The sequence below is a fragment of the Hyaena hyaena genome, unplaced genomic scaffold (genome assembly GCF_003009895.1).
Source record: "Hyaena hyaena isolate Hyena2069 unplaced genomic scaffold, ASM300989v1 scaffold_13, whole genome shotgun sequence".
NCBI lineage: Eukaryota > Metazoa > Chordata > Mammalia > Carnivora > Hyaenidae > Hyaena > Hyaena hyaena.
The window spans coordinates 866,561-887,364 of record NW_024080645.1 but is presented as its reverse complement, the minus strand read 5'-3'; the positions used below and the strand labels follow the sequence as shown (position 1 = coordinate 887,364).

The following is a 20,804-nucleotide window of genomic DNA, read 5'->3' as shown; positions in this document are numbered from 1 at the left end:
GTCCTGCTCCTCAGCAGGGTAACTGAGGTTAGAGGCGAGCCCCCCATCCAGATGCTGGCGTAGTGGCCTTCATTCAGTGAGTGGTTACTGAGAAGTAACACACACTCCTTATTGTGTGTGCTCTCTCTTCTACCCTGAGTCTCCCCACAATCCACAAACCCTTACATTCATGGAGTTACATTCCCGCTGATGAAACAGCATCTAAAGAGGAAAACTAAAACAAGAGACATCTGGTTTACGGTTTAAAAAGATGGCTCTGGCGGCTGGGTGGCACATCTGCCGTGCTTGAGGGAGGGGGTGTGGGAGACAGGGAGGCCAATCAGGAGGCCAGGACGACAGGCCAGGCGAGACCAGGGTGGGGGCGGGCCTGGTGAGACCTGGTCAGAATGGGGTCTGTTTTGGAGGTTAGGTCAGCTGGACCAGCTGATGGATTTGGCGTGGGGATGAGAAGGAATCAAGGATGCGTCCAAAGATTTTTGGACTGAACTGGGCAAGTGATTCCGTTAGGCACCTTAGGTAAAACTAGGCGAGGGAAAGAGTTTCATTTTGGCCATGTGAGGTCAAGATGTCTGTTAGACATTTCAGTGAAAAAAAAAAAAAAAAGATTGTAATTTTCCAGTGATCAGTCACCACTTCGCTGAATGTGGGCTGGACATGCGGGAACAGAGGGGATGGGCCCAAAGGGTTAGGCTGCCCCTTGGTGTGCTGCCTTGATTAGGTCAACCTGGACTCTTCTGGAACCCCCCCAACCCCCACCCACGGCAGCTCACTCTCGTACATTCATTCATTCACACGACACATGTTTATTGAGTGCTGTGCTGGGTGTTTTCCATGTGCCCCCAAAAGGCACGTGTTTATCTCATCATCTAAATGGACAACATGGCCATTTCTGTTGTTCCATTTAGTATTCTTTTTTTTTTTTAATGTCTGTTTATTCCTGAGAGAGAGAGAGAGAGAGAGAGAGATGGAGTGCTAGCAGGGGTGGGGGCGGCATAGAGAGACAGAGACACAGAATCCAAAGCAGGCTCCAGGCTCCAAACTGTCAGCACAGAGCCCAACATGGGGCTCGAACCCACGAACCGAGAGATCATGACCTGAGCCAAAGTCGGACACTTAACCCACTGAGCCACCCAGGCACCCCTTAGCATTCTAACTTTTGAAGAAACATGAAAGCCAGCTGAATGAATGGATTTGTTTATAAAATATAATTAATAAGGCCCACAAGGCTGGGCTACTGTAGCCCAGGCTGGCAGGAGGACACTCAGGCCACCCCATCCTCTGTTCCGGGGTGTGGTCATGCCTCTGACAGAGCCTGGCTCAGAACCATCAGGTGCACCCCAAACTCTTTGCATGGCTTTCCCCGGGTGAGGGGTGGGGCTGGGGAGAGAAGCTCTGGGGAGCTATGAGCTTGAAGTTTTGTTATGAGTTTGGCTGGACTATGGGTCTCTGAAAGAGAGTGGTAACTATCCACATGGGATTTCTTTTTTTTTTCTTTTTAAGTTTTCTTTTTATTTATTTTTTAGAGACAGAGAGCTAGCAGGGGAGGGGCAGAGAGAGAGAGAGAAAGAGAGAGAGAGAGAGAAAGAGACAAAATCCCAAGCCGGCTTCACGCTGTCAGCACAGAGCCCAATGACATGAGATCATGACCTGAGCCCAAGTCAAGAGTTGAATGCCTGACTGTGCCACCCAGGTGCCCCAGAATGGGTCTTAAATTTTACAATTAAATAGGGGACGGGGACTAAGGAGGGCACTTGTCATGATGAGCCCCGGGTGATGGATGGAAGTGCTAAATCACCATATTGCACACCTGAAACTAATGTTTCAGGGACGCAATGTTAACTGAAATAAATAAATAAATAAAGTTAGAAAAAAGTAACCAGAAAGCCATGAATCTTCCTGTAGAAAGGGAGTCTGACATAGTAAGGCAGTGATGGTGATGGGAGGAAGGAAACCTGGACCCTGTCAGGCTCCATCGCAGTCCAGCGTGCTCCTGAACTTGACCCTCACCTAGGGCCTGCACAGAGCTGGTTGTGTCCTTGGGGGGGCCTAGGAGGTGGGGGGTGGGGGGCTGCCCTTGGCGTGTGGCATCCGGCCAGGCCCTGGAGCCCACGTGGTGAGCCAGTTTCCTGCCTCTGTCAGAGCGACTGAGCCCTGATTATGGGGGCGTGTGGACTCCAAATGACTGCAAAGTACTTTTCAGTCAGAGTGGAAATAGGTGAGAAATGCATTTCTGTCAGTGCCCCAATTACCCCAGTCCCAGCAGGATGAACACAACATGTGCTTGCTCCCAGGGACGGCTGTCGGGATCCCCTCACCGAGCCCCCCCAGAAGCAGCTTTGTCCTCAGCTCGCACGGCCGAGGGGCTGGAGATGGTCATCGCAGGGGCTGAGGCTCACCATCAAAGGGCCCAGAAGTAGAGCCCAAAAAGGGAGCCCCTTCTGCCCCTCAGTGCAGGGACCCCCAGGGCCCGCCTGTTCCTGGGTGCCCGTGAATTGCCGGGGCCACTGCTGCCCTCCGCATCCCTTCTGTGAGCGTCCCTGCAGCAGCTTGGCGCTTCTTGCCCTCTTTCACCCAGAAATAGCGATTTGGCCTCCTGGACCTCATCAAATAGTTGATGAGCCCTGCCTGACAGTCCCAACGGCTGCTGTTTTCTGTGAGGTTCTCACCTCATTTCTAGGGAGAGAGTCCACTCCTTGCTTCTCCCAGCTTCCGGTGACCCCAGGTGGTCCTTGGCCACAGCCACATCCCTGCCAGTCTCTGCCTGTGTGGTCACCTGACCTCCCCTCTTCTGTCTGTGCAGCCAGATGCTGCCTCCACTTTATTTATTTAATGTTTATTTATTTATTTGTTTATTTATTAAAAAAAATTTCTTTTTAAATTATTTCTAGGAGAGAGAGAGAGACAGCGTGAGCAGGGGAGGGTCAGAGAGAGAGGGAGTCACAGACTGAAACAGGCTCCAGGCTCTGAGCTGGCAGTCAGCACAGAGCCCGACGCGGGGCTCGAACCCACGAACCGCGAGATCATGACCTAAGCGAAAGTCGGACGCTTAACCAACTAAGCCACCCAGGTGCCCAATGTTTGTTTATTTTTGAGAGAGAGGGAGAGAGAGTCAGAGTCAGAGAGAGAGAGGACTGTGCTGGAGGTGAGAGACGGAACTCAAGCAGGGGAGGGACAGAGAGAGAGGGAGACACAGAATCCGAAGCAGGCTCCAGGCTCTGAGCTGTCAGCACAGAGCCCAGTGAGGGGTTCGAACTCACAAACCATGAGATCAGGACCTGATCTGAAGTTGGACGCTTAACCGACTGAGCCACCCAGGCACCCTGACGCTGCTTCCATTTTATAAGGAAATGTGTGATCTCATTTAGGGTCCATCCAGATAGTCAGGGTCATCTCCCCATATTAAGATCCTTGACTTAAGCAGGTCTGTAAAGACCCTATTTGCATATAGGGTGACAAGTGTGGGTTCCAGGGTTAAGACCTGCTGTGTCTGGGACCATGACACAGCCCGCTGCAGCCTCCCTCTCTCACATTAGGCTCTGAAGTGTGTGCAGTTTATTCTGGGCTGTGTCATCTCCACACTCTGCCCTTTGTTCACACCGTCCTCTCCCTCACCCCTTACCCCCCAGCATTTGCCTTCTCTTACTCTTATTTTCAGCTTAGATGTCACCTCCTCTAGGAAGTGTTCCTTGATACCGCATGCACACACTTGTATACACACACACACACATACACACACACACATACACATACACATGTGCCCCTGTTCTGTGTCAGGACCGGTGGTATTACAATAGTCTTTTCCAGAATCTGTCTCTCTCACTAGCCTCAGCGCTGTTTAGGGCAGCTACCAGGCTTCAGGCATATGGTATCTGAGCGTTGATAGATTTTCAAAGAAGGAAGGAGAGAAGAACAACCCTTGAGGGATAGACTCTTGAGTCATTTGGCTGTTTAATTTAATTTTTGGCTGCAAATTTTTAACTATCTGGCTTAATCTCCAGTCAAGTGGATTTAAGGGAGTAGGAAGACAAGTGATTGGCTCCAAAGAACATTTTCTGATTAAAAAATCACAGGGAAAAAAAAAAAGCTTTTAAAAAGTAATAATGATGATGGCAGTGAACTGGGCCCGTACCTGCATTCGCCACCGTGTTCCCAGCGGGTGCCCACACTACCCGGAGCCTGCGGGAGGTGTGAGAGGCGCAGAGGCACCCTGGATGAGCACCCGCTGTATACAGAGGAGTACACAGTGGGCTTAGCAAATGCCCCTGACGGCCCTGGGAGGTGGAGAGGCTGAGGTTCAGACCGAGGCAGAGCTGGTTTCCAACGACTGAGCCCTTCCCACCTCAGCAGGCTGGAAGGGACGGGCAGCTGGAGGGGCTCACGGGCCCCTGGGAGATGGGCTGGGGGGAGAAGGGCTAATTGCATTTCTGGGACACACGCTCAGGCCTTTGTCCCACCCCGGAGGCTCTCCTCCCGTGTGGCCACCAGTGTGTCAGGACCCGGGACTTCCATAAACGAGCTGCGGGCTCCTGGGACGCGAGAGCTGCATCCCACTCACCCCCTCTTTGACCTGAGGGGGAACCTGAGGTCTGGATGGGAGTGGGGGGCGTGGAGAGTGTGGCCTGACAGCCTGTGTGCTGAGTCCGTGCTTGTCTGGGTCTAGACCACATTTGTTCTGCCCGCCAGGGCCCCCTGGACACAAGGCTGCCCCTCTGTTGACATTTCATTTCCGTTCAAGGGGATTACGCAAAGCCGCGGTGGTTAAGCCACCATGGGGCACTATGGAAACAGAGCACTTGGCTCTGTCTGCCCCCTCCTTCAGCCAGGCAGTAATGACACAGAGGCCGGCCTCTCTGGCAAGTCCTGTTATGCTAAATCGCAGAGCATGTGCACGATTTGATTTGAACCCAGGCAGGCAGAGAGGAGAAGCCAGATTAATTACCACAGCACATTTCTGAGCCAAGTCAGATGCCTTCCCCCAAAAAACTAGACCTCCCGCAGGACTGGGGGCAGTAAGGGTCGAGAGAGTCAAAGTTTCTATTAATGATGTTATGTGCATCCTTGAGCAGATGGTTTATATATAATGTCTAACTTCGCAGCTTATATGTATATATATATATATATATTTTTTTACAAACCAGTGCTTTATTTCTGTTTTATTGTAGTTGTTCATTAATTAATCTGAGCAAGCACCAGTGTTTACAAGGCACCCTATCCTAAGGGTGAAAAAGATGAAAAGTGAAGTCTCCTTTCCGCCTGTTTCCCACTTACCGTTTCTTTCTCTGCAGAGATGCTACCATTTTGGGGTATGTCTTCTCAGGCACTTACCGCATATATATTTACATACACATATTGTGCCCTTTTTAAATTTAATTAATTTTTAAAAAATGTTTATTCTTGAGAGAGAGACAGACAGAGCATGAGCAGGGAAGGGGCTGAAAGAGAGGGGGAGACAGAATCTGAAACAGGCTCTAGGCTCTTGAGCTGTCAGCACAGAGCCCGACACAGGGCTTGAACCCACGAGCCGTGAGATCATGACCTGAGCCGAGGTCGGAGGCTTAACCGACTGAGCCACCCAGGCGCCCCTATCCTGCCCTTTAAAAAAATTTTTTTTTAAAAATATTTATTCATTTTTGAGGGACAGAGAAAGAGCACGAGCAGGGGAAGGGCAGAGAGAGGGAGACACAGAATCTGAAGCAGGCTCCAGGCTCTGAGCTGTCAGCACAGAGCCCAACGCAGGGCTCGAACCCACAAACTCTGAGATCATGACCTCAGCCAAAGTTGGATGCTTAGCTGACTGAGCCACCCAGGCGCCCCAATATCCTGCCCTTCTGTACAAAAATTAGTGACTGTACTATGCACACTGTCCCCTGGACCCTTTTACTTTTCACTCAGCGATACACATTAGCTTGTTTCAGGGTTGACACTCCATTATAATGGATGAACCCTGATGTGTTTAACCGGCCAGCTATTGATGGACATTTCGGTTGTAGTATTTTGCCTTTACTCACAGGGCTTCAGGAAACAGGTACCTTTGCATACTTGCCATACCCATGAAAAGTATCTACACTGCACTGTGCAATGTAGTAGGCACTGGCAGCATGTTACCATTCACATTTCAGTTAATTGGCATTTCACTTAATCGGAATTGGATAAAACTCAGTATTCAGCTCCTCAGTCACACTAGCCACAGCTCGAGTTGTCAGGAGCCACATGGGGCCAGTGGCCAACGAGCCAGCAGGGAGGACACGGAGTATTTCTATGGTGCAGGGAGCTCTCGGGGACAGTGCCGCTCCATATCATGTGTTCCTAGAAGGGGGTTCTGAAGCCAGAGGCCTGTCCATCCTAACTGTTGACAGATATTGCCAAACTCCCCTCTGAAGAGGCTCTCTCTAGCTATTTTTGTTCCCCCCAGTAAGGGCTCAGAGAGGAACAGCACTTTTATTTCAGAACAACTGTTTCGGGTGTGGGGGCCGTGGTGGTGGCAGGTAGGGGGAACGTTCCCTGTGTGCTGATTGCAAGGATGTTCTGTTTCTTTCTGTTGCTGGTGACCAGTCGAGCACTGCTGTCCCCAACTTACAGCGGGCACACCTGTCACCGGGAGCCCCAGGCGGGCTCTCTCTCCGCTGAGGCCTGGCTTCCTGCCACCTCACTGAGGGCTGCCTCTCCCAAGCTCCAAGCCACTTCCATCTCCTCCCTGAGGTCCAGGACGCCTCCACACCTTGACTCCTGGCCTGCCACTTCTCAGGGGACAGTGTGGGGGGTCCGGAACGTTCTCTGTAGCCATGGCACAGCCTTTACCGATCCTCTGGCTCCTCCTTACCTCCCATGCCCCCCCCGCCCCAGACGCTCTCCCTTTGGGGAAGGTGACCTCCAGGTTGCCAAATGGTGGCTGTTGCCCGATCCTCGCCTGGCTAGAGCTCTGAGCCGCAGCCTGCACTTTGTCCCTTGGCCCCCGCGACAGCACACCTGCCGCCCCTCTGATCACCCCATCCCGCCTCTGACGCCTTCTCCTCCTCCAGCACGGACGGCTCTTACAACTCGGCCTCCTGCTTTCCTCACTCTCTGCTTTGTTCCTGGGCAGTCTCAGCCCCACCATGGCTTTGATTAGCATCATTTGGGGAAGGAAGGTCATGCATTTTAATTTCCATTTCCTGCTTACTAGTGAGACTGGGCACCTCTTCATGCTTTCTGACCTTTTGCATTCCTTATAAAAGCCGGTTAGAAGCAGAGGACGCCTTGGACCCAGGTTCCATCCCTGCAGACCAGAGCTATGGCAGGTGCTTGTCCCCGCCCCTCCAGGCACAACAGGACCCTTCCATTTGCACCTTTTCCTCCCCCACACCCAGCCCGCAGCCTGCTTTCTGCTCCTCCCACCTCCCCTCTCTTTCCTCCGTGGTCCCTGGAGGTCCGTTTCCCCAACTCTGCACCTCACACGGCCACGGGTGGGTGTCAGCCATGGGTGGGTGTTGCTGCTTCCTCTTCTCTGGGCCACTCAGCTTTGTTTAGGGACCTTCGCTCTCACAGACGTCCTCTGTTCCCTTCCCTGACTTCCCTTTGCGGCTTCAGCATTAAGACAGACATCTCTGTCTGCAGCTCATAGTTTCTTGCCTCACACCTCTGGGATTCTTATTTCCAGTTGATCTTAGACGACGCCTACCTACCCAACTTCATTGCCTGTAAACGAGTGAGCTTTAAAGTCCCCAACGTTTGAGTTCTTCCTTGTCTCCTGCCTTCTGCATGCCCACCTCCCCTTCCCCACATCTGCTGAACCTCTTTATTCTTGGTGTGGCCACAAGGTGTTTGACTCCTTCCGTAAGCTCTTCCCTCCATATGTCTTCTGCTCCGGTCTGAACCCCGGGACCCCCCACACCAACCAAGCCACATCCAGTAACCCGATGATCTCTTACCCCCTGCACCTTGGCCGTGTTGCCTTGCCAGCTTCCGATGCTAAGGACACACTCTAGTCCAGTGGCTTCTCTTGCTTGCCATCTCCTCCATAAAGCCTTCCCTTCCTTCCCTGAAACTGAGGGTGCCATTCTTACACTCAAACACCAAGGCCATTTATGCCTCTTTTCTGGAACTTCTTTCTTTCTGATTTGGTCTCGTGTCTGTCTAGCTTCCCCAGACTGTGAGCTCCATTCAGGACCGTCACGGCATTTCTGTCCCCCAACTGCCTGAACTGATTGAGCAAAAACCTATGTTTGCTTAATTCGGTTGAATGGGCAATTTCTGCTTGGGGCTGATGCTACTCAGATTTAAAAAGCAGTGTGTCTATCCAGTAGAGGAAAACTGAATAGAGAAAACCGGTAAGGAGGCCCGGGGGAAGGTATATATGCATTTTGTTGAATGGACACGTCAGAGCGAGGTTGTAGGCAGAGGCGATTGGAGAATGGCTTCCCCTGCGTGCAGGGCCATTCTGCCAGCATCCAGGCGCTCTAGTGTGAAGCAGGCTTATGTTGGTGGTGATGGTGCATGTCGGTGGCAGGTGATGACCTTGGCTGCAAGAAGGGAAGACTGCGTCTCTGGGAAAAGGAGAGAAGTCGTATTTGCCTTTCTGCCTGTGTGGGAGCAGAGAGGCTTCCCTGGTATGGCCAGTCCTGTGCCACCAGCTTGGAGCGGTCGGAGCAGAGCAGCAGAAAGAGTCCGAGGCCCTGCCGCAGGAAACGAGGTGGTGTCACACAAGCCGATGCCGACACTCTGCTGGTGTGGAGTGGGGACCCACTGCCCAGCTCTGCCTCTCCTCTGGCCCCAGGGAAGGTGCCAGCACACGGCCCACCCGTGACCTCAGGACTGCGGGGCCCGCTGCTCAGAAGGGTTTGCGCAGCAGGGGACAGGGCAGCCAGTAGTTTAGGTCAGTGGTTTGCTGCCTTTGGTGCATGCACTTTCGTCTTCTAGGGAAGGGGGTGGCAGGTCTTTGAGAGGCCAAGACCTCATGATGAAGAGGTTTAAGAGAGTTACAGTCTAAGAGAGCGCCAAAGCCTGCCCACCCTGGCATGCACCGAGTGCTCACACCGAAGCAGTGTGCGCTGTCCACACACCCCGACCGTGGGCTCTGGTGGCAGTGTCAGGCATCTGCTTCTGGGCCCAGGACCATTGGTCCTTTAGGGCCCCCAGTGTCCTGTCTGTGCTCGTGGGCTCTCCTGGGCATTATCTTCCTTTTCAAAGCCCTGCTATGAATAAAAGAACATTTTCTAAAACTACAGTGTGCAAAGCGTGGGAAGCATGGGACCACTGTCGTGGTCTATGAGGCTGACCCTCTGGGACTGAGGCTACGCTCTCCGCCCCAGGTTCTGGAACCGCCCCTTCCCCTGGCCCTGGAAAGGGGCTTCCGGCTCTTGCTAGTCCTGGAAGTTTCTGGAAGTGCGTTTGTTCCCTCAACCCTGCCTGCACCTCTGTAAAGAATCTTCATTAAACGTCTCTTTTAAACCTCTTGAACCATTTATTTCTTGCTTGGGCCCTGTCTGATACACTGACGGTCCTCTGTCCACCTGAATAAAGGCCAAATAAAGGGAATACTGTGTTTGCAAGTCTGGAAGCAAAACACTCAAACGACTCCAGATGGTGGGATATTTTTATTATTGCAGAGCAGAGGCAGCACTTCCTGGTTGGAGTATGGGGTCCTCTGGAGTCACTTCTGGACACAGTCTCCAGTCAAAGGAACAAGTGAGATGACCACAGAAGGGGGCAAAGCTCCCTCTTACCCCCTGAGGGGGCTCCAGCAAGCCCTCCTCTGGAGAGAGCTCTGACAGTGTGCTCTCTACAAGGTCCAGCTGGAGGCGGGACTTGAGGTCAGGTTCAGGGGCAGGTTTCCTTTCCATCACAGCCTCCGAGCCTTCCTGGGGCGGCAGCCGTTGTGCGGGATGGGGGTGTTGTCTGTGATTGAGATCACTTCCAGGCCCCCCATGGTCAGCCCCTTGATGGCCGACTAGAAGGGGAAGAAGGAACAGTAGAATGGCATGGTCCCAGACAAAGACCTTGGAGAGGGCCGGGATGGGGCTTTCCTACCTACAGTCCTGACTCTTCTCTCACCAAGGACTCCCGACTAAACCCCTGAACCATGTCCTTGATGCTTGCATTTCTCTAGGTGCCCTGACCACTTCCCACCAAGACTATATGTAAATCCCAACACCCTGTAATCATCACACTTTTGTCATTTCCTCTGCCTGGAATGTTCCCTCTCTCCCCCCACACCTGGTGAATACCTTTCTATTCTTAAAAATTCAGTAGAGATATCACCTCTGGGGAAATACCCAGTAGGTGCCCAACATGCTGGGCACAAGCTTTACCACTGCACCTGCTAGTCTGTACTGAGGGGTCCGTCTGTGACAGCCCCCAGGGAGCACTTTTCTATTCCCAGTGTGTGGCACCCAGCAGGTACTCAATAAGTGTCTGATGAATTAAACTAAGTGATCTGGGCTTGCTTTTGAGAAGCTTAGTAGGTTTGAAGGCAGAAAGAAACAAACTTGTCATGGAAATCCACCACAGAGTTTTCCAGTCCTGACTGTGCTCAAGCCCTGTTTCTCCCAGGAGGGAAGCACACCCGCCACAGAGACCCCTCAGAGACCCCTCTGGGTCACTTACCAAGCGCCCTGGCCCCAGGCCTTTCACAACCACTCGGATGTGGGTCACGCCCTTCCCTGCAGCTTTCTGGAGAGAAGGAAGCAGTTAGTGCTCCAGAGAGAGACCGGCTCCATCCAGATCTCTTGCTCCTGCTGCCTGGGGCAAGAGGGCTACTGCTCCAGGGAAGACGCCCGACCCCCCCCCCCCCCCCCCCCCCCCCCCCCCCCCCCCCCCGCCCATAAACGGGCAGAACACAGCACAGCAGGGCAGACTCCGGCAGAGGGCATGGAACCTGTCGAATCCTGAGTTTACTGTCAGCTGTGATCCCTGCTAACCCAGGGCAGCACTGCCCCCTGATGGAGGTTTCTACACGTCGCTCCCATTGTTCTGGGGGGGGGGGGTTGAAGGCAGGATTTTAAGGTGGAGCCTAAATAACCCACTTAAAAAGTATTATCGTTTTAAATTTTAAGTGTTATCACTTAAAAGTTTGCTTCTTGGTTATAGAGGCCGTTCATTACAGAAAGTCTGGAAAACACAGAGGTCCACTCAACCCACCATGCAGAGGGCACTGTTACCGCTGACGCCTTTTACTGTATACAGTCTGTCCAGTGGGGGACACCTAACACATTCTGATGATCGTTTATACGCAGCAAATACTATTTGGGGGCATCAAGGTTTGTTTGAAGGCTGAGGTTTTCCTTCAGGAAATACTTCTGATTTGGCAGAGTGTGAACCTCTGTAAGGCCCATCCTAGGCCTGCCTGGGCCTGGGCTGTGGACCCAGACCGATCACTCTGAGCAAGTCGCACACTCTGGCCCTTAAAAATGGGTAATACCGAGCGTCTCCTGAGGATTTAAGTTAATGAATGTAGAGTGCCTGCCGTACAGCAGATGGTCGATAAGTACACGAAGAGGTGCATACTGCCAATCTGCTTCTAGAAAGGTCTGCAACAGTTCACAATCGAATTGGTGCTTCACGAGATAAAGAGGCTCCTTCAAACTGCCCCCGATGTTAGGGTATCGAACAAGGGTCGGCAAATACCACTGCTTATGAGTGACTGGTTCAAGGAGAAGCCCCCTCCCCGGGACCAGTCCTGCACAGAGTGACACACAGCACAGAGGGAGCCGGAGAGGACGCACACTTACCGTGGCAGCAGCTATGCCTGCTGTTTGTGCGGCGATGCCCGTGCCCTTCTTGGCATTCCGGAACCCCTCGGTGCCGCAGGAAGCGCGGGCAAGGGGCTGGTGGGCGGCAGAGACCACCTGGATCTGCGTGCTGGGAAAGCAGAGGGGGACACGGGACACAAAGGCTGGTCAGGAAGTAACACTAGGCCCTTGCACGCCTGGTGAGAAAGAGAAAGGCATTCAACTGCTTTCCCTTTGAACTTGTCAGACGGACGTTCTGAACTCCTACAGGAGGCGTCAGGAAGGCTCCCCATCACCCCCTGAACCCCATCAAAATCTGACACGTCACAGGACCTAAGGACGGCTCTGGCCAGGACGCCCTGCCGGGGCAAACAGTGGGTCTCAGCCAGGCCAGCAAGCAGACGGCCTGGTCACGAGGGTGGAGCCTCCGCAAACGGGGTTAGTGCCCTGGTTTATAGAAGGGACCCCAGAGAGCTCCCTTGCCTCTTCCACCAAGTGAGGACACAACACGGAGGCGGCCGTCTGCGACTCGGAGGAACTCTCAGCAGAGCCCCACCGCGCTGGCTCTCTGGTCCCGCACGCCGGCCTCCAGAGCTGTGAGCAATCCAGGTCTGTTGTGTAAGCCCTTGTTTGTGGTCATTTTGTTTTAGCAGCCCGAGCTAAGGCAGGCTGCACACTGTGGGGTGGGTAAGTGTCATCCGGAAGAAGGGTGGAACGTTTCCTGCCTGGTGTCTTCTCTGTGGCCGGTGTTTAGACTTGATATCCCTGTCTGGCTTGTTTTCCTAAGAAGTTAGATGTTTCGCATCAGGCAACTTTTTAAAAAGGCTTTTGTTAGGGGAAGTTTTAAATATACACAAAAACAAACAGAAAAGTATATGAACACCCATGTACCCATCACCCAGCTTTAGGAATTAACTCATATCTAACTCAGTCTCATCTATAAACCCTGTTTCCACTCTGGTCTTCCCCGGTGATGCGTTATTTTGAAGTAAATCCCAGACCCAACTCTCATTGGTAAATATTTCAGTATTTAGTCCTAAAAGATAATGACTTAAAAAAAAAATCCCATAAAACCATTATCATACCTAAAAAAGTGAGCAGTATTACCATACTGGATACTTTTTAAAAAATGTTTTATTTATTTTTGAGAGAGAGAGAGAGACAGTGTGAGCAGGAGAGGGTCAGAGAGAGAGGGAGACACAGAATCTGAAACAGGCTCCAGGCTCTGAGCTGTCAGCACAGAGCCCGACACAGGGCTTGACCCCACAAACTGTGAGTTCATGACGTGAGCTGAAGTCAGAAGCTTAACCAACTGAGCCACCCAGGCACCCCGGATAATTTTTAAGTAGACTTCATGCCCAGTGCAGAGCCCAACACAGGTCTTGAACTCACAACCCTGAGATCAAGACCTGAGTTGAGATCAAGAGTTGGACACTTAACCAACTGAGCCACCCAGGCGACCCCTGTGTAGGATAATTTTAATGCTGATGAACTCTGTTCCAAGACCAAAACACTTTTTTAAAAAAAAAAAAAGTGAAACTTTTTTCCAGTCATCTCTAACTGACTTAAGAAATACTTAGACATGGGCGCCTGGGTGGCTCAGTTGGTTAGGTGTTCAACTTTGGATCAGGTCATAATCTTGCGGTTCCTGAGTTCAAGCCCTGCATCAGGCTCTCTGTTGTAAGCGCAGAGCCTGCTTCGGATCTCTCGCCCTCTCTCTACCCCTCCCCCACACTCGCTCTCTCTCCCTCAATAATAAACAAACATTAAAGAAAAAAAAGAAATACTTAGACACACTTTTCATTTCCCCTCGGTCCACACGGCTCTGCCTCCTGGCCCCGGGTCTGGGCCGTCTGCTTGCTGGCCTGGCTGCGACCCGCCATTTGCCCCTGGCAGGGCGTCCTGGGTTTTCTGTACTGAGCAGAGCGCGAGAGCTGCCTGTCCCCGACACAACCTCAGCAGACACGGACAGGGTGGGCCACAGGGGCTCCAACAAGCACCAGCACCCACATGCTTATTAGTCTGAGACGGTGAGAAACAGAAATCCGGTTGTTCTCATTTTGAGCTTATCAGACGCACGCCGGGCAACTCCTGTGATCTCACGAGCGCCCCATGCCCCATCCCTGACCGTCAGGTGTCTCCCATGTGGGCCTCTGAATCGTGTCACGGGCAGGCTGAGACCAGACAGTGACCCTACATCCATGTGAGGGCCTGGCCTGCGAAGCTGTCCCCAGCGTCAGCAAGGCTTCTGTTGCTGACACACAGCCAGGAAGTCCCAGGCACCTGCCTGTCAGCCACTCGGAAGACGAGTCTTGTCACAGTAAATCACTATTCCCGTTTAGCCCTGTGAGGTTAGAGGTCAACGCACAGAGGCCCAGAGTGAGTACTTCAAAGGAACAGTGCTTATTTGGAGATATGTTTTGGTTAGTTTGTTAATAAATCATATACTCTTAAACCACCTCTCTCATTTATGTATCGCCCACCCTATGCTCCCTAATGCATAGCAACACTCAACAAACACCTCAGTGAACACTCTCTCCAGCTCTTGAGCAGAACCAGGAAGTACTATTCCCAAGAAAGGCAAAGAAAGCTTATCAACGTGGTGTGATAAGCTAGTTCACGTTCTCATGAAATCTGAGTAAACTTTTTTTGAAAGAGAGGGTGCAAGTGAGCGAGGGGCAGAGAGAGAGAGAAGAGGAGAGAGACAGACAGAAGTGGGGCTCACCCAAAGAGGGGCTCAATCTCTCCCGATATGGGACTCGAACTCATGAGCCGTGAGATCATGGCCTGAGCCGAAGTCAGAGCTTAACGACTGGGCCACCCAGGCGCCCTGAATAAACTTTATAAAGACAGAGGTGGCTTCCCCAGGCAAGGAGCAAGGGCGCTGGGGGGAACGTCCGCATCAACTCCGCCCTGCGGAGCGCGGCCCTCCCCCCCCCCACCCTGGGCTTGCCCTGCCCCACGAAGGGGACAGAAGCCCCCAGCGGACCTACCTGGTGCGCCTCCCACTTACTTGTTGTACGATGCTTTAATGTGTGCGATCGGGATCTCCTCGAATTTCTTTCCTGCCCACCTCAGAGGGCTCTCCTGCCCTGGAAGTGGAGGGCAAATGCTGCAATTAAAGAGACACTTTCCGTGAATCCTGAGTTTTTTTAAGACCACAAAACACAGCAGCCGGCCACCTGGACCTGCTTCTGCAGCAGCTGCCCCCGATCCGTCCGGTGCCACCGCCGTGTTGGTGAACACGGTGGCTTCTTGTGTGCTGGCTCTAGGCCCTCCTGGCGAGTCGCTAGGAGAGAATTTTATCCACACGCTTGACCCTCCCCTGCCCCTTCTCGTACAATCAGATCATTATTTTCAATTCTCTATGAGCCGCTCTCTCTGCAATTAAAAAAATAATAATGTTGGGGCACTTGGGTGGCTCAGTCGGTTAAGCGTCCGACTTCAGCTCAGGTCATGATCTCACAGTTCGTGGGTTCGAGCCCCGCGTCGGGCTCCGTGCTGACAGCTGGCTCAGAGCCTGGAGCCTGCTTCAGATTCTCTCTCTCTCTCTGACCCTCCCTGCTCACACTGTCTCTGTCTCTTTAAAAAAAAAAAAAAAAGAAAAAAAAATAAGGTCAAACCTCTATTTCTGGTTTCAGGTGATATCTTGACTATTTTATTTAAAAAAAAACACACACACACACAAAATAATATACTTATGATATCATCACTATTAAAAAAAAGCCAACCCAGTATCTCCTATGACAGAGGTCAGCATGCCTTTTCTGTACAGGGCCAGAGAGTAGATAACTGAGGGTTTGCTGGCCATGAAGTTTCTATTGCAACTACTCGGCTTTGCCGCTGGGAGTACGAAATCAGCCACAGGCCACAGTAAATTACTGGGCGGGACTATGTTCCGGTAAAATGTTATTTACGAAAAACCAGGCATCTGGCCAGATTTGAGTAGGAGCCCAGTTTGCCAACCTCTACTCCAGACCAGATCTCCAAGCCGGCTGCACAGAATCACATGGTTCTGATGCTTCGGCCCCACGCCTGACTTCTGGACTGGGCTGAGAATCTCTTTCTAAAATATCCCCCGTTAACCAGATGTGGAACTTGGGCTGTGAGCACTGACCTACACACGGTGTGGGCTCAAGTTCTTTCTCTAGCGCAGTCTAATCTGTCTTCTGGCCATCTCTAGATCAGTACCCTTGGTCTGCAGGTGGAGAAATTGAGGTACCAATAGGGGTACAGGGTCAGCAAGCGAAACCAGGCTTTGGGGTCTAGGAGACCCTGCCTCAGTTCAAAGCTCTGTTCACCATGCTGTGCTTTCTTTTATTCAGACACACACAGTTGTCATTCAACATTCAGACGCGGGTAAGCCTGTTGTTGCCTCCTGCTTACACGCAGGAATCAGACCCTGTTTGTACCTCCCACAGCCTCCTGAGATTCAGTGGCTGCTGGGTTAGAAAATACTATTATAGGAGCACAATCCTGCCGCCAAGCCCTACCTGCTTTCCTAGAGATAGTTTTAAAAAACAAAACAGAAAATAACACAATGGTATTCAAGAGTTACAAGTGTGCCCCTTCTCGCTAGGCCTGATTGTGGGGGTGATTCAGCCTTCAGCAGGTCACGGGCTTTTTAACCTACAAGCCAAGACGGATAGTCATGAGGCTCTGAGATGACGTCAATGTTTAAAACACTGATCATTTCCCCTACTGACTTGGGGGTCCAAAAACTTACGGCTACCCAAGATGGAACGTACCAGTGCGCTGCCCTTTATATACAGTAGGGAGGATTTGGAACATGAACCACTTAATTGAAGGCATGGACAAGATCGGACCTCTACGCGAGCCAGGTCCACTGTACGAATGCATGAGTGGTTCACCGCAGGGAGGCCCGGACAAAGGAAAGACAAAGCCTTCGGGCCCTGGCCTGCAGCCTCTTCACACCCGTCCTCATACGAGGGACAGGGAGAGTGGCCAGCACACATGGTGTCTCTTTGGGAGGGCCAAGGACCGAAAACAGCCGCCGCTTGCTCTGCCGAAGGGCTGACTTCCGCTACAGGCACCTGAGGCGTGGGAGTGCGCTGGGCCCTGCGTGCCGCCAACCCAAACTGACCCTGACAGTGTGGGACCTGGGCCCGGGAATCTGCAGTTCTGCTCCCACATAAAGAAGGCCTGGCCTCCCGCTCTTCAACCGCTTCCTCATTGTGGCTGGAGAGGAGTTTTTTTTTTTTAAATGCAAATAAATGTAGAAAAATGCAGAGAATAGCTCCTGGCTCACCACTCCTGTCATTATTATATACACGGCTTCCGTAAGATCCTTCCAACCCCTTGGCTTCTGTTTGGTGACCTCCTTTCCTCCAGTGGCCCCATCCGTGTCCTCTGTCCTATCCCCACTGGTATGCTTCCCCCCACCCCCCACGCCTTCACTTCTCTCCTGGCTTCCAGTAAATTCCACCACTGACCAATCATTATAATCACTCCCCTCGATCCTCTGCCTCGTCATCGCACCCTTCTGGCAAACCCTAGCCCCCGCTGCCCCTTCTCTGCAGCCTGGGTGCGCATCTGCACAGCTGGCTAGAGAAGCACACACCCCCGTGTCGACGGGCCTCTCCACGTGCCGTGGCTTCTCCACGTCAGCACTTGTGACACTGTGGGCAAGACAATTCTTTGTTGTGAGAGGCTGGCCTGCACGCTGACGAGTGTCCGCAGTATCCGTGGCCTCTACCCACTAGCTGTCCCTCCAGTGTCCTGAGTTGTGACAACGAATAAGTCTTCAGATACTAAAAGTCCCCGTGGAGGCCAAATCGCCCCAGCTGAGAGCCGCTGCTTTATTTTAATGACTTCTGACATCAAGTGGGCCCTCAGCACTGACTGGCGACTGGCACTGTAGGCATGTCCCCAGTTCAATTACTCTTCTTCCACTCTCCTGGAGGACTGCTTTATACCTTCCTTTGTCTCTTTCAACCCCCACCTTCTTTCTGTTGCCTTACAGCCAGCTGATGACCTTCACAGGGAAATACAGGCAATCAGAATTTATGCCGGCTTCCACTACTGAACATCTGTGCCCACAGCCTTTGCCCTCTCTCCTCTTTGGATGCTCTGCTTGTGTTTGCCTCTCAAGGACACCACTCCAGCACATTTCCACCCCCACATCCTTCCCATCCGCAAAGCATACGGTCATTTCTCCAACCTGAAAACAGACAAGAACCTCTTGATCCCAAAGCCTCCCAGAGCTACTGCCCATCTCTCTATTCCCTCTTAAAGACCTGACTTTACTTGCCGTTTCTGTCTGTCTCCTGCTCTCCTTGAACCCACTCCAACCAGACGTTAGCCCTATGATTCCACCAAAAATGCTCTAGGCAAGGTCACCAACCCACAGTGTTAAATCCAATGAGTTCTGCCATCAACACAGTGACTTACTCTATCAACAACACCTGACATAGCTGATCTCTCTGCCCTTGAACTACATTAAAAAAAAAGAAATCTCTCTAGGTTTTCTTACTACCTCTCTGGAATTTCCTTCTTTGTCTCTTTTGCTGATTCTTTCTCATCTCCTAAGTTTCTAAACTTTAGAGGGCTCCAGGCTTCAGTCCTTGGACCTCTTCTCTTTACCTACACTTATACTCTTGATGACCTTGTACAGTCTTGTGGTTTTAAATGCCATCTATATGGTGAATTTCCCAAACGTGTGTAGCTCCAGCGGTCCCCTGAATTCCATTTCTAAATGCCTACACTGTATCTCCATTGGATGTTAACTAAGTGCCTTAAACATAACCACCGGAAGCCAAACTCCTGCAGTCTCTCTGTCTTACGTGACAATTCCACCTTTCCCACTGTTGAGGCCAAAACTTTTACAGCGTTGTTCATTCTTCTCCTTTTGTCACACCTTACACAACGGATACATGCTGCCGGCCTCACTTTCTGTGTGTTCCACCTCAAGAGCTGTCATCCTGGTCCAAGCCACCCTCCTTCCCTGGCTGGGTTATTTCAGTGATCTTCCAATGATCTTGCCAGACTGCTCCCAGCTTCCATCCCTGCTTCCCCACAGTTCAGTATCAACACAGCAGCCAAAGGGACTCTTTGAAATGAAGCAACATCATGTCAACCCTCTATTCAGAATTCTCCAGTGGCTTCCCATCTCACCCAGGGTCAAGGCTGAAGTCCTCACGAAGTCCTACACGGCCACACAGATGCAGCCCCACATGCTGCTGCACCACTCACCCGCTCACCCATTTTACTCCTCACTCCACACTGGTCTTCCTGATCTTCCTCCCGAACAACAGACACACTCTCACCTTGTGTCATACCCTCATGTTGTACGTGTTTTCTATTTACTGTCCCCTATTCGCTAGAACTTAAGTTCTATGGGTGCAGAGTTTTGGGGGTGTTTGGTCACTGATGTGTCCCAACACCTTAAATAATGCCTGACGTTGCTGAATGACTCCAGCAGGATTCTGGCTTAAATTCCTTTAAGCAGCTCCCCACTGCTTACAGTGGGAACACTGTGAAAGCCCCACTGTTACAGAGAAGACCCTCAGCATTCTTATGCTTTCTCTGGCTGGCCTCATCTGCCATCACACACACACACACACACACACACACACACACACACACACACACCCCGCCCCTGGAATATACCATGTTCTTTCATACCGATGCCTTTACACAGAATATTAGCTTTGCCTAAAATGATCCTTTTCATGTCGTCCAGTTGAATTCCTGTTCAATTCTGTTTTTAGCTCTGTATTATCTTCCTGTCAGTCCTCTTCCTCAGGAGTGGGACATCGGTTTCGTCATACTTCCACGCAACCAGTTCTTACCTCCACCACACTGCTGACCACATGATGCTGAAAATGCTTGCACGTCTGTCTTCCCTAGTACACTGGGCACTACTTGTGGGAAGAACAATCTTTTGTATTTGTTTTTTGGTTTTTTAAAATGTTTTTAATGTTTTATTTATTTTTGAGAGAGAGAGAGAGAGACAGCGTGAGCAGGGTAGGGTCAGAGAGAGAGGGAGACACAGAATCTGAAGCAGGCTCCAGGCTCTGAGCGAGATGTCAGCACAGAGCCTGATGCGAGGCTCGAACTCATGAACCGTGAGACTGTGACTTGAGCCGAAGTCGGACGCCCAACTGACTGAGCCACCCAGGCGCCCCCAATCTTTTGTATTTGGGTGCCCAGCACCTAGCACAACGCCTGGCACCAAGTAGGTTTGTTAAATGGATGTGATGGCACATAGGGGTGGTGGCATTGTTGGAAAGCAAGGTGCCAGTCCCTAGGGCTCAGCACAAAAGCCACCCTGCACCAACTCACTAATCTCCACCATAGCCTAGTGCCCCCTAGCTCCCCTTCCTATTTATCCAAGCCCAGGGAAGACTGTTAGTCGGCCAGAATACCCCTCTCAGAGAGAAACACGGTGACATTTACTATACACCTCCGACATTCACTCATTCATTCATCAGACTGTTAACAGAGCATCCGCTGGTGCCAAGGCGCATCTCGTTGCATCCCCACGTCCCTCATAGCCTTTCCCTTCGTACACGAGAAAGCTGAGGCTGAGAGATTAATTTGCATAAGGCCCCAAAGATGGCAAGTGGCAGAGTTGGGAATTGACTGGTTCTCTGACTTTGGTCGGTGGGCTGGGCTTGAGTGGCCCTCACCTGAAGCTGCTGCGGCTCGGAGCCGGGGCTTCCTCCTTCTCTTCAACCTCCTGCTTGGCCGCCGCGTCTGGTAGCTGCTGGGCGCCGGTGTGGACGGTGGAGGCTGGCGCCCCGGCCACGACCCTGCGGGGAAGGAAATCTCGGTGAGGTCCAGGCGTAACAGCTACTGCAGTCCGGGAGGCAGGGGGGGAGGGGACACGGGCAGCAGCGCAGTCGCGGGGGTACCCGTGGGCCCGGAGGGGGCTGATCATTCTTACCCGGGAGTCGGTGACCGAGCCCAAGACCGCAAGAACCAAGACCCCGTCTTTCGTACCACCTGCATGACTTGAATTGACCCCTGTCAGCTCCCGTCCCCGGCGACCCGGGAGCCGGCGTAGCTGGACCGGCGCCAACACCAGGAGCGCTTGTGGGGGAGGGCTTAGGAGGAAAGTCATCTCATTACTCTTCA

The 20,804-nt window shown here is 52.0% G+C and overlaps 1 protein-coding gene and 1 long non-coding RNA gene across 2 annotated transcripts; one reads left to right on the top strand and one right to left on the bottom strand.

Moving 5' to 3' along the window:
- Positions 1-5,170: 5,170 nt before the first annotated feature.
- On the top strand, positions 5,171-9,431 carry LOC120220164. The gene is made up of 3 exons (XR_005525484.1): positions 5,171-5,303; positions 5,916-6,025; positions 9,288-9,431. It is a non-coding gene; the product is annotated as an uncharacterized LOC120220164 (long non-coding RNA).
- A 126-nt stretch (positions 9,432-9,557) lies between these two features.
- On the bottom strand, positions 9,558-20,790 carry MRPS11 (mitochondrial ribosomal protein S11). The gene is given in 7 exon segments (XM_039256865.1): positions 9,558-9,925; positions 10,582-10,647; positions 11,706-11,835; positions 14,719-14,817; positions 20,357-20,479; positions 20,673-20,763; positions 20,766-20,790. Coding segments are annotated over 7 exon segments (642 nt in total). The 3' UTR covers positions 9,558-9,817.
- Between the last annotated feature and the right edge of the window lie 14 nt (positions 20,791-20,804).